At 39.0% G+C, this 12303-nt stretch overlaps 1 protein-coding gene across 1 annotated transcript in view; it reads right to left on the bottom strand.

Annotated features, from left to right (window-relative positions):
• The window catches only part of nbeab (neurobeachin b), a 249282-nt gene that overhangs the window by 151401 nt on the left and 85578 nt on the right, over positions 1–12303 (bottom strand). The window contains exons 9-14 of the mRNA XM_037677882.1: positions 10810–11007; positions 10530–10663; positions 7998–8106; positions 4779–4931; positions 3202–3370; positions 1332–1465 (exon numbers count right to left, since the gene is read on the bottom strand). Of these exons, the coding sequence (XP_037533810.1) occupies positions 1332–1465; positions 3202–3370; positions 4779–4931; positions 7998–8106; positions 10530–10663; positions 10810–11007 (897 nt within the window). The remainder of the gene's footprint in view (positions 1–1331; positions 1466–3201; positions 3371–4778; positions 4932–7997; positions 8107–10529; positions 10664–10809; positions 11008–12303) is intronic.

The raw sequence follows: 12303 nt of genomic DNA, 5'->3' as shown, positions 1-12303 counted from the left end.
TTTTTTATGATTGTCTACTGTTGTACTGATAAATATCTCCTGGAGGGTAAACTATATCTTGGCTGCAAGTATCAAGCTGTGAAATTCTTCGTTTTCAACAACTGATAGCAGTTGATCATCAATTACGATTGTAGGATTAACTGTCCTCAGATCGTTTAATTTTTATGAGTAATTTTATTTTGAAGGGGCACCACTGGCTTCCGGTTATGAAGCCAGAAAATTATTAATATTATTCTATCAGACTCAAGTTTAATGTTCTAGTGAATTATTTTCGTATTAAATTCAAAAATGTCATATATAATAAAAACGCTTTGAGTCAAAGTACAATTTTGTGAGATTTATTATCAATTTTGGTGAATATAAGTGATCAAACAGTGAATATTGCTGCAGAATGAAATGATAGCTTTACTTTGACCACAACAAGAGGTTATGGAGTTATCTTTTAAACTTTAATTTGGTGAATTATGAGGTTACAAAGCAGAGTAAATTATCATCTATAAAGTTAGCTAAATGAAGTGTTTTGGCTAGATGGGATTTGTCAATTTAGGAGAACTTAATTCTAATTAATAATGATGAAATTTTTAGACTGGTCAACTTCTTATCTTGGGCCTCAGACACCAGCAGAAAATCTGAGCAGCTTTTTCCTACCGATTGGAAGGTGGTCTGCAATTCAACCGCCCGGAGGGTTACCAGGACTCTTGAGATGAATTATGGCGCCGAAGGTGGGATTTCCCTTGCCACTGGAAATCAGCTGAAATCTAGAGTTGAAAGTTGGCTCCCGAGGGGGGTTAGTTGATGAGCTCCCGGAGGGCTGCGTTTTCTCCTTCTGGTGACAAAGAAATATCCAATTGTTTGACCTTACTTCTTCAAAAGCTTCTTCCAGACTGCTCTAAGCCACTGTCAGAAATAAATTTATTTTACTTAGAGGCGTTACCATGTGATGGTCGAGCCAATCACGACAGAAGGGTGGACCTTCTTTCAAGTTACTGTTGAACTTTAATAACCTTAATAAAAATATTAAATGGCTAATTTACTCTGCTTTGGTAAATTCTCAATATAACATAATAATCAGACTTCTAAGCAGCTTTCCTTTATGCATGATTACTGATCCATTCCATAGTTTGAAGCCAACATGCATCATGGATCGGAAATATCGGCAGGTTGGATCAGAAAAATCTGATACGTAAACTATGCTGGTATTGGAGGCCGATACCGATACTAGATCGGATCGGCCCCATCCCTAGCGCTTATTACAGTGACTTTGGTGCCCAGAGGATGCAGAGAGACGCATGGAACCCTCGAACCGGACCAGAAATGAAGCAGAACCAGACCTCCAGACCCATTGGTGAGAGCTGATAGCCTGCCCACATGGACCTATGAGCAGGGACGCACAGCGAAGGTCCAGTGGTCCATCCGGAGCCCACCAGCACGTTTTTCATTTCTTTCAAACGGCCAATGAGGACCTCTGAGCGAGGACGCGCTAGTAAGTAAAATTCAGTAGCTACATATGCAGTACTGTACGTATGTTGTTAAAAGGACATCGGTTTAAGAGTTTAAAACATTGCAAGAGTTTGGGAAGGGTTTATAAAGCCTTAATTTATATAAATATTAAAAGAAATGTAACGTCAATACTTCATGGATTTTCTCTTATTGCATGGGGGGTTTGGAACCTAACATCCTCAATAAACGAGAGACTACTATAGATACATATCTTATATTAGAAACAAAACAATCTGAATTTAATGTCTGGTCCAGAAGCTTTCCAGCCCATCTCAAGAATTATCCAGTCAAAAAAGGCAGAGACTGAGACAAAATGAGAGTGGCAGAAATTGAGACAGATTATATTCTGATCGTGGGTGCATGTCACATTTGAGGGAAGCTGAGCAATGATCATCAGTCTATGAGTGCTGGGACCAATCCTACATTATAACTGAATGATGCATGGCTTTAATTTGATAGCACTTTCTATTAAGACCTGCAGGAAAAAAAACAAGATGCACTTCCAGAAAAAGAATGAGTAGCTGCAGGAAATCGGTTTTAAATGTCCTCACGGTGTCCTATAATTCAGCACTTCATTATGTGCTTGGCTTGCTCCGTTTTCTCTTGTGCATTTGTTAGGTCATTCCTCTGTTTGGAAGGACGGAAAGAAAAAGTGACCCGCGAAATCAAGCAAAGATAAATGAAATTAGGCAGCTGGAAAATAACATACAGCAAGAAAGTGATCCACTTTGAGATGTCTTCCAAATGACAGAAAGTTCCTGAGCCCTTCACAATCAACACTGCAAGTAGTTTTATATATTTGAAAGATGAAATTAAGATTTTTTTTAAAATATATATTTATTTCTTAAACTTTGCATAGTCTAAGCCATAAAGCACATAACTTTGAAGCAGTCAACACATTTGTTAAAAAGGTCTATCTAAGCATTAAGGTACCCTGGGATTTGTTGCCCATGAGGTTACATGTCAGCTCAAAATATTAGTAAATGTTAATTTTGCCCAATAAAAAAATCCCACAAAGCAAAAAATAAAATAAAAATATTTTGAATTAAATAACCTCTGATTGTGCGGAGTACTGCATCAACACTGTCAAGCTTTAACCTTCAGCAAGTGAATTTTATTGGGCCTTGGTGTGGTGTAAACTGGGTTCTCAAAACCAATATAAAACAACCCCTGGATTACAAAGTGGGTAGTTTCTGAAAAGAATAATGGAAAGCTAAAAGGAAATGTCAGTTCAAGGACACTTTCTTTCCTTTACTGCTCTGTGACGTGCTGTTTCACAGACTGTGTGCCAGTCATTCCACTGGGCTGAGCTTTATAGACTCAACACCCACACCAAGCAGCACCCTAGCGGGATGACAATATTGATACAACGTGTCTGCTTCACTGCCATCTCCAGGGATGGTCACAGTCCCACAGCAGACAGACTAGGGTTTCCATATGGTGATGAGTGATTTAAAATATGGTGGAGCTGCTGCCCTTTTCAGTAAGATAGCAGGCATGTAAATTCACACAGTGCTTGTGATTGGTTAACTCCCACTAATTTCTATTCGAAAACATAGAGCTTCACTTTGATTAGCATTTAGATGGATGAAAAACAGTTGAAAAGACAACAGCGCAAAGCAAATCCTTTTCACTGCAAACAATCATTGTAATTAGGCCTGACATATGCTAAGCAACATTCACAATCTTAAACATGCTCACCAAGACCCTTTGGAGTGATGCCGCTGTTGTCTACAGGGTTGATGGCCCAGTAGTAATACTTCAGCATGTGCATAAGCTGGAGGACGGTGCCAACCCGACGGATTGTGTTGTAGATGGTTGCTGTGCCAATGAACTCGGCAGAAAGATACGTGTATAAGGACAGCTGGACCTGAACAGAAAGCACACACACATGCAGGAATTTAAAAAGGACAATTATGTATAATTTAGAATATAAAATAAGTTTATTGCATCGTACTTTATACCTTTAACAAGAACCAAGACAGTCAACCTATGTCTTTATTGTCCACATTTTCTTTCACGCCCTTAAAAAATGGCTACTTAACTTCTTCTTCTTTCGGCTGCTCCCTGCGTTAGGGGTCACCACAGCAAACTAAGTCGCATGAAGACTTGGCAATTATTTTTATGCCGGATGCCTACTTAACTTGTTATATTTAATTTCATGATTAATTTATCTTCTAAAATTAGCAAGCAAGAGAGTCACAATGAAAGTTGGATTGTGCCGCGCCCCCCACCCCCTTCAGAACAGAGGAGAAAACTCGACCTAAAATCATGCCTGTCCACTGGGACGAGGGTTATAGGTCATGCACTGATATACTTTGACTAACAACTCTCTTTAATTTGTGCTGCTAACTGAAACAGAAATCTGGTCTTTGTGGTCACCTAGAGAAAGGAGCTTGAGCTGCTCGGTCACACTGGAGTAAAAAGGGCTCAGCCACTTCATTACCAAACTGTTTCTCTCAATTTTCCCTTTTTTGTTTTCTATCCTTCATTTTAGATGAGTGCTGAAAGTAAGTCTCAAGACATTTTCTTTGTATTTTTTTTCCATTTGTCCTCTCATTTATTCATCGTTTGCCTCCTAATGACAAATGACAAACAGATTTGCCACACAAACTCAGCTTCTTTGATAGAGCCTATTTCGTTTTTATTAGCAATTATGGAAAAAAGGGGAAGAGAAAAAAAAAAACACTCCCGGTGAGTTAAAGGACTTCATTTCAGGCAAGTAAACAAAGCAAAGCAAAGCATATTTGTAACCTTTTAATGTTACATTTAGAAAATAAATCACGGAGCTACACTCACCTCAATTTGAAGTGCTCATTTCATGGTGATTTACAAGTTCATAGTTCTATACTGGAAAACTACATGAATACATTTATGTGCCTTTTCAATCAAAACATAGTTATATCTCGAGCCTGGCTGCAGCACCTTGTGTTTAGTTCACTGAGGACATTGTAACAAAAAAATCACTTTTAATACTTTGCAGTGAGTCAACTAGCAGGTGAGCTGAGCATTCAATTTGGTTTCAAGTAGCAGCATCATAATATTTTTCATATCCCCATCATTGATAAATCATTTTACCACTTTGCTTTATTACTACCCATACAATCACCTTCTGTCAATGAACGCTCCTTCAGTTTGACAGCACTTGGATGCCTACTTGACAGCCTGTTTCACTAAAGCTCTGGTTTGTGTGCAAATCAAGGGTTTATCTTTCCACAGCAGGGTTTGAAGCTCACGGTGTGTGTTTTCTTCAGCCACTGCTACTTGCTGAAGCTCACCTTGGCAGGAGTGTATATCCAAATGGCAGCATTGAACAGGATGTGGTCACACAGCTGCTTCAGCAGCGGAGCTCCATGTGTTAGGCCATCAAGATACTTTGCAAAGGAGAGGAACTGCTCCAGTACAGCCCTGGTGATGTGCACACGTGAAGACTGTAAGAGAGGCAGATTTTCACGTTAAACACTCACTGAGACTATTTAGAAATTGTTGCATTCAAAAATGTTCAATACAAAAACAACTGGACTTTATTTGTAACAGAAAATGTTTCACTTCGCATCTGAGAAGATTTCTCAATTGTTGCATTCCTTTATCTCTCCGAAATGTAGAACAAACCCTTATAGTGGAAAATAACATCCAGAATTAAAATTGGTGTCACAACATGTGGATCATTTTCAAATGTACCTAAAATAGTTATCACCCACATAGATTTCAAAAGGATTATAATATTGCTAACAAATCCAACTTATCAAGATACATCAAGCCACTAAATTCCTAAAGTGTCTTCATATTATTTATTTATTTATTTTAGCTTTGATGCATTATTGAAACAAAAATGATGGCTTAATTTACAAACCGGATTCCAAAAAAGTTGGGACACTAAACAAATTGTGAATAAAAACTGAATGCAATGATGTGGAGGTGCCAACATCTAATATTTTATTCAGAATAGAACACAAATCACAGATCAAAAGTTTAAACTGAGAGAATGTATCAGTTTAAGGGAAAAATTTGTTGTTTCCAAATTTCGTGGCGTCAACAAATCCCAAAAAAGTTGGGACAAGTCCATTTTTACCACTGTGTGGCATCCCCCCTTCTTCTTACAACACTCAACAGACATCTGGGGACAGAGGAGACCAGTTTCTCAAGTTTAGAAATAGGAATGGTCTCCCATTCATGTCTGATACAGGCCTCTAACTGTTCAATCGTCTTGGGCCTTCTTTGTCGCACCTTCCTCTTTATGATGCGCCAAATGTTCTCTATAGGTGAAAGATCTGGACTGCAGGCTGGCCATTTCAGTACCTGGATCCTTCTCCTACGTAGCCATGATGTTGTGATTGCTGCTGAATGTGGTCTGACATTATCATGCTGAAAAATGCAGGGTCTTCCCTGAAAGAGATGACGTCTAGATGGGAGCATATGTTGTTCTAGAACCTGAACATAGTTCTCTGCATTAATGGTGCCTTTCCAGACATGCAAGCTGCCCATACCACAAGCACTCATGCAACCCCATACCATCAGTGATGCAGGCTTCTGAATGGAGCGTTGATAACAACTTGGGCTATCCTTGTCCTCTCTGGTCCGGATGACATGGCGTCCCAGTGTTCCATAAAGAACTTCAAATCGTGACTCATCTGACCACAGAACAGTCTTCCATTTTACCACACTCCATTTTAAATGACCCCTGGCCCAGTGCAAACGTCTGAGCTTGTGGAGCTTGATTAGAAATGGCTTCCTCTTTGCACTGTAGAGTTTCAGCTGGCAATGGCAGATGGCACGGTGGATTGTGTTCACTGACAATGCTTTCTGGAAGTATTCCTGAGCCCATTCTGTTATTTCCTTGACAGTGGCATTCCTGTTTGAGGTGCAGTGACGTTTAAGGGCCCGGAGATCACGAGCATCCAGTAGAGTTTTACGGCCTTGACCCTTACGCACAGCGATTGTTCCAGATTCTCTGAATCTTTTGATGATGTTATGCACGGTTGATGATGATAACTTAAAAGTCTTTGCTATTTTACACTGGGCAACACCATTCTGGTATTGCTGCACTATCTTTCTGCGCAACAATGGTGGAATTGGTGATCCTCTTACCATCCTGGCTTCTGAGAGACACTGACACTCTGAGAAGCTCTTTTTATACCCAATCATGTTGCCAATTGACCTAATTAGTGTTAATTGATCTTCCAGCTGTTCGTTATATGCTTTATTTCCTTTTTCCAGCCATTTATTGCTACTTGTCACAACTTTTTTGGGATTTGTTGACACTGTAAAATTTTGAATCAACATATTTTTCCAATAAAATGTTACATTTACTCAGATTAAACTTTTGATCTGTCATCTATGTTATATTACGAATAAAATATTGATATTTGCCATCTCCACGTCATTGCATTCAGTTTTTATTCACAATTTGTTTAGTGTCTCAACTTTTTTGGAATCCGTTTTGTAAGAAATAATTTATTTATGTTTTGATTTTTCTTTTTGTTTTTCACTCAAAATAATCCCAAGATGATTACTCTTTTACTTATTTGATAAAATTGATTACAGTCAGACTGGTTTCTCAACACAAGAGAAAAATCAAGTGAAATCAGCCCTTTTGTCACATTGTTGAATAATAAACATGTTTTAACAGGATGTGGGTGAGTTGTTTAACTATTAAGATAATTCTGCTTTTGACAAGTACAAGTACAGCTCGTGCCTGGCTGTTGTTCACAGTCCAGGTGGGAACTTTGAGGAAATGAGTGAAAAAGAAAAATGAAGTCCCAGGAAGACATAAAGGTGTGGCATAAACATATCATGAACAGATGGTGCAATATGTGAAAGTGTGAAACCTGGCAGCAGGAGGGAAGGAAGCAAAAAAAGCGGCAGCTCTCAGGTGCCGACTCTGGCTGGCTGTTGCTCTGCAGCATCAGAAGCCAGCAGGCAGGCAAGTCACCGAGTGACAAAGTGGAGTCATATCTCAGCGCAATGAAAGAGCCAGCGCTCTGGGGATCCCGGCTGCTAGATCTGCGTCATGAAATGGGTAAATAAAGACTGATGCAAAGAGGGGGGATATGTACCTCCTCTAGCTCTGTTTAGTTCAAAGACTCATGCAGGACTTTGCTGCAGGCAGTGGAAGATTAGACTGCTGACAGGGCTTTGACAGAACAGACGAGACAAGTAAAGACGCAGTCCATCCGAACAATGAAAAGTTTCAAACGCAGATGTTACTCAGTGGCAAACTTGATGAAAGCAAACTCAATTTTCAATTTATTCTAACTTCAATAAGAAACTAAAAGGGTTGACTTATAAACTTACCAAATTCTGAATGTGATCAGATGGGGGACTAGAAAGAGCACTGGGATGTTAGCTTACAACAAACATAGAAAGTTCAGTATAGCGGAAGTGTAGAAAGGCAGTGCTTTTGTGGGTCACGTGCTGATCTGGAAATGTTAACTTTACAAGAAGTTACGCCATCTGCCTGAATAGGCAATCATAATAAAATATAAGCTATACAATACCTTCTCTAACAGGTACCCAATCACCAGAAAGCCTTTTCCTCCCAGCATCTGCTCCTGCATGGCCACAGAGCTCTTCAGCAGCTCAACCAGAAAGGCTAAGAGTGTGGCACTGTGGAAAAAATAAATGTAAAGCATTTGTCTCTGACAAGAATAAATCTACTGACATACAGAGAATTATCTTTTTTCAAAGGTGGTGAGGTTGTAGTGAAGGCGCTGACAGAATCACGTAAATTAACCGCTGCAGTACGAGTAGAAATTGTTGCTAAAAAACGAGGTCATTTTCAGAAGATGCCACCAATCAGCTGGGAACCCCGCTCACTCTTTCATCTCTCTTCAGTTCTAACAAAAAAGGGTAGTTTTATAAGACCTCTAGGGGGCAGAGAGTGGTCTTTGAGTTGAACTGTGGCAGTGTGTGTGTGTGTGTGTGTGGGGGGGGGGGGGGGTTGCAGGGGGTGTTTCAAAAGGGTAAGGCAGTGCAGTGAAGATTTTTCTTTGTTGCAGGGTTTTCCAGCTGAAGCCCTTGGCTGAGTGACAGGGTGCTTGGTGACACTTCTTAATCGGCTTTTCCATACATCCTCTAGTCAATTCCACTCCAACCCAACAAACAAGACCACAATCACTCCTGTCCAGGCTTGTCCCTATAATGTACAAACACACTCCATACATACTGATCCAATCTGTTATGTGTCAGTTTCGTCTTTTTTTTTTCTACTCAAATCCACCTTTACTAATATGGACAAGGAGAAGAACATCTTAAACTGGGCGAAACTCAACTTTGTGTGCTTGTGGTTTGGTTCCTGATCCTTTACTGCAAGTTCTGGTGTTATCCAGTTTGGCAGAGCGGTCCTGGCTGACATTTCACCACTGCTTTGAATTTGTGCTGGCATGGAAAAGCATCAGAAACATTTTTATTAAAGGGAATAAAAAAAAAAAATCCCTATCTGAAAGTTCTGTTGAGAACAGCAAACCCTCAGGCGAAGTAGGGAGTTAATTGTGGCAAAAGCTTTAAACTCTAAAGCCCAGCAGGCTTTACAGAGGGACTCAATTTTTAAACAAGGACAATGCAACATTTTTGGGAAGAGTTTTACTCTACTAAAAATTTTAATATGCTAGGGGAAGAAGGAGGATGGAGAGCAGGGATGAGAGGAATATACTGAGGCAGAGAGTTCTGGGCATCAGGGATTTGTGCTGCTATGTGGCCACTCCTGCACCCATGTCATTAAACAAACACAGGATTAAAGCAGAGCTCAGACTCTACCCAACACACAGCCAGGAAGCTTTGTTCAGATCAGCTCTGGATATGAGAGGGGTTGGAACAAGTGAGTAATGAAATATAGACTCCAGTTTTACAGTCGCTGCCGTAAGATACAGAAAACAAACTCTTTATGACATTAATTATCAAGGCAACACTTGGTCATGAAAGGTTGGAGCATTATCTGCCATGCAGGATTGATTTGACCATTTAAAATTAACAAGGGAAATTTAAGCACTGGAATAATGTGTTTGGCTTAAAGAAAAATATTGTTAGGCTAAGAGAAGCCATGTTTAGAAAGATATCAATGCATTATAAAGTCTGACTGCAATAAAAATAAATATCAAAGTTCATGTTCAATAATCCAGGTAAGAAATACAACAAAGTTCAGTCAAGTCATCTGGACAGTTTCTTTTTTTGTTGTTGAAATGTTTTGTCGTTCATCCAAATGACTTCATCAGTCTGAGGAGTCACAGCAAACTCAGACCCACACAGCACACTCCCATAGTGGAAAAAAAAGTTTTCTGGTGATAAGATGGTTTATAGATCCCACCCTTTCTCCCTCCTCTGAGGCAGCCATAGCCATAGTGGTTCAAAACATCAAAGATGACCTGATGACCTGGATTAACTTTGTTGGATTTTTTTAACCTGGATTATTGAGCATGAGTTTTGATGTTTTGAAACACTTTGGCTGTGGCTGCCTCAGAGGAGTTGACGGGGGAGAGGGCAGGCTCCAGAAACCATCTTATCACCAGCAAACCAGTTGGCACACTATGTGAGTGTACTGCTTGTGAGATTGACTTTGTTGTGGCTCCTCGAACTGATGAAGTCCTTTGGATGAAGGCTGAAACGTTTCAACAACAAGAAGAAAAAAAAAAAAAAAAACTGTCCAGATCAACTGACTGAACTTTGTTGGAATAAAAATAAATGCTTCAGTCTTTATTTTTATAGAATATACATCATACAATTAAACTAAATAGATTTTGATGCTGTTTTAAAACTATTTCTGTTGAAGTTCTTCTTTGTAGATCAAACTAATCCCAGCCAGGAGAAATGAAATGCTTGTTTGTTTTTTATTTTGATAATTTTCCTGATTTTTCCTTCCTCTGTTCAATCCCAAAGACACCCAGAAATAATTACAAATAGACTTGTGATCAAATATTAAAATCTAATTCCTTTCACAGTTCCAAACGGAGCTTTCTGTCACCAACTGTTTGTATCAAAGTGTTTTCTGCATCAAGTCAGATTGTGCATCGTGCAGTAACAATATTTAAACACACCAGACTGTAGTTTCCACTTGGCTGTCCTTCGATTGATGATGGTCCAACTGAGCAAAGAGTGGAAAGAGCACCTGGATACCACCAATGGAGTGAATGGCACTGTGGATGGAGTGCGTAACTGTGGCTTTCACATCCTGTGAGGATCATAAAAATGTCCTTTTGAAATAAATGTTAACCATAAAACATATCAACACTGAAGTAATTTTAAAACACACAACATAAATGAAGAAATGCATCAATGTCTGAGGTAGTATGTGCAAATTGCAGCAATGAAGCTGACCTGAAGCATAAGGGCATGTGGTGAGTGCACAAAAATTGAGGCATTTTCACGAGGTGAAGACTCCAGGCAAAGCTGTGCATCAGTGGCCTTGGCGTTATAAGTGAAGGCAATGGAGCCAGCCAATTTGCCATCATACAACACCTGCTTGTGATGGTCTGCTAAGTGGATATCACTCTCCGACTTGAACTTAAATGTACTCTGAAAAAAATATTAAAACAAATAGGAGAGAAAAAAAGAGTGACAAAACAGTGAGGGTGGGTAAGCCATGGACTGAGCAGCTTCTTCCTGCACACACTCCCTGACAGTGTTATCTTTTAATTATAACTTGATGAAAAAAAAATTCCCTTTATAAATGAAAACTGATAGAAACCGTGTGCATGCCAGTATTGCAGCGTTTTAAAAAAATCCATTTCTTTGTTGATTACAGCTGTCCTTTTCATTTAGATCATTCTTTATTAATGTAATCAACAACAAAAAGCTATACAATTGACAATTTAGTGATGCAAACCATTCTTGACAATTAACAGCAAAGCCTCAAAACGGGCTCAATCAAACTGCAGCTTGGCGCTACGTTTCAACAATAAGGTTGCATGTAAGAACGTAAAACAGAGAAGGAAATAGATTTTATTCACAATTGAGATTTGTGCTGCGTTCTTTTGTCACATAATGAACCTTTTTATACACCCCGACAGAGTAAACTAAACTGGTTACATTTCAGCTGTGTAGATTTTTGCACACATTTGATGCTGAGCTCAGCTCCAGCTTTTATTTTGTTTGACTCTCAGACTTTGAATCTTTATTCTTTTTCGTTACATCTTCATTTGATGCAATCTTCAAGTTTTGCTGCAGAGCCTAATGATTAGGAGGAGCAGGGATGATAAGAAGGATTGATGCTTCTTTGATAACTCGGTTGATTGTTTACCTGTGTTCATTAAACCAAATAATTAATGCCAAATCCAAAAAAGTTAAATCTGGTCCTCTGGACATTAAAAAAAAACAAAAAACAAAAAAGCAAAAAAATATAGAAACGTTTCGTCTCTCATCCGAGATGAGATTTTTTTTTTCTTTTTTTTCCGTGCCAATTAATGCCAAACTTTTCAGGGACCAAATTAAACCAAAAACACTGAAAAGGGAAGAACAGCTGCAAAGAGTGAAACATGAGAACAGTTACACTTTGTTTTGTTTTATTTTTCAGCTTGAATGCTTTTCTTTTCCATTTAAATGTTCTCAGGCAAATTAAAGGTTACAGAAGAAAACATGATCCAAGTAAAGCCGACAGCGTGAAATTAAGCGTTGAATTACTGTGTCACTTCACAACCTTATCATTGAACAAAACATTAACAAAGTTACAGTGAGTTAATATTAATTTTAAAATAGTAGTAATCAATGCTGTGCTGATATTTGTCTTCAAAGTTTTCAGTTTTTCAGTTCAGTTCAGGGTGGCTGTGGCTGAGTGGTTAGAGCAGTCGTCTGCCATTGCAAGAGTTGGGGGTT

This window comes from Nematolebias whitei, chromosome 6 (assembly GCF_014905685.2).
Source record: "Nematolebias whitei isolate Nwh7 chromosome 6, NemWhi1, whole genome shotgun sequence".
NCBI classification, from domain to species: domain Eukaryota; kingdom Metazoa; phylum Chordata; class Actinopteri; order Cyprinodontiformes; family Rivulidae; genus Nematolebias; species Nematolebias whitei.
This window is presented reverse-complemented; position numbering and strand designations above follow the sequence as displayed.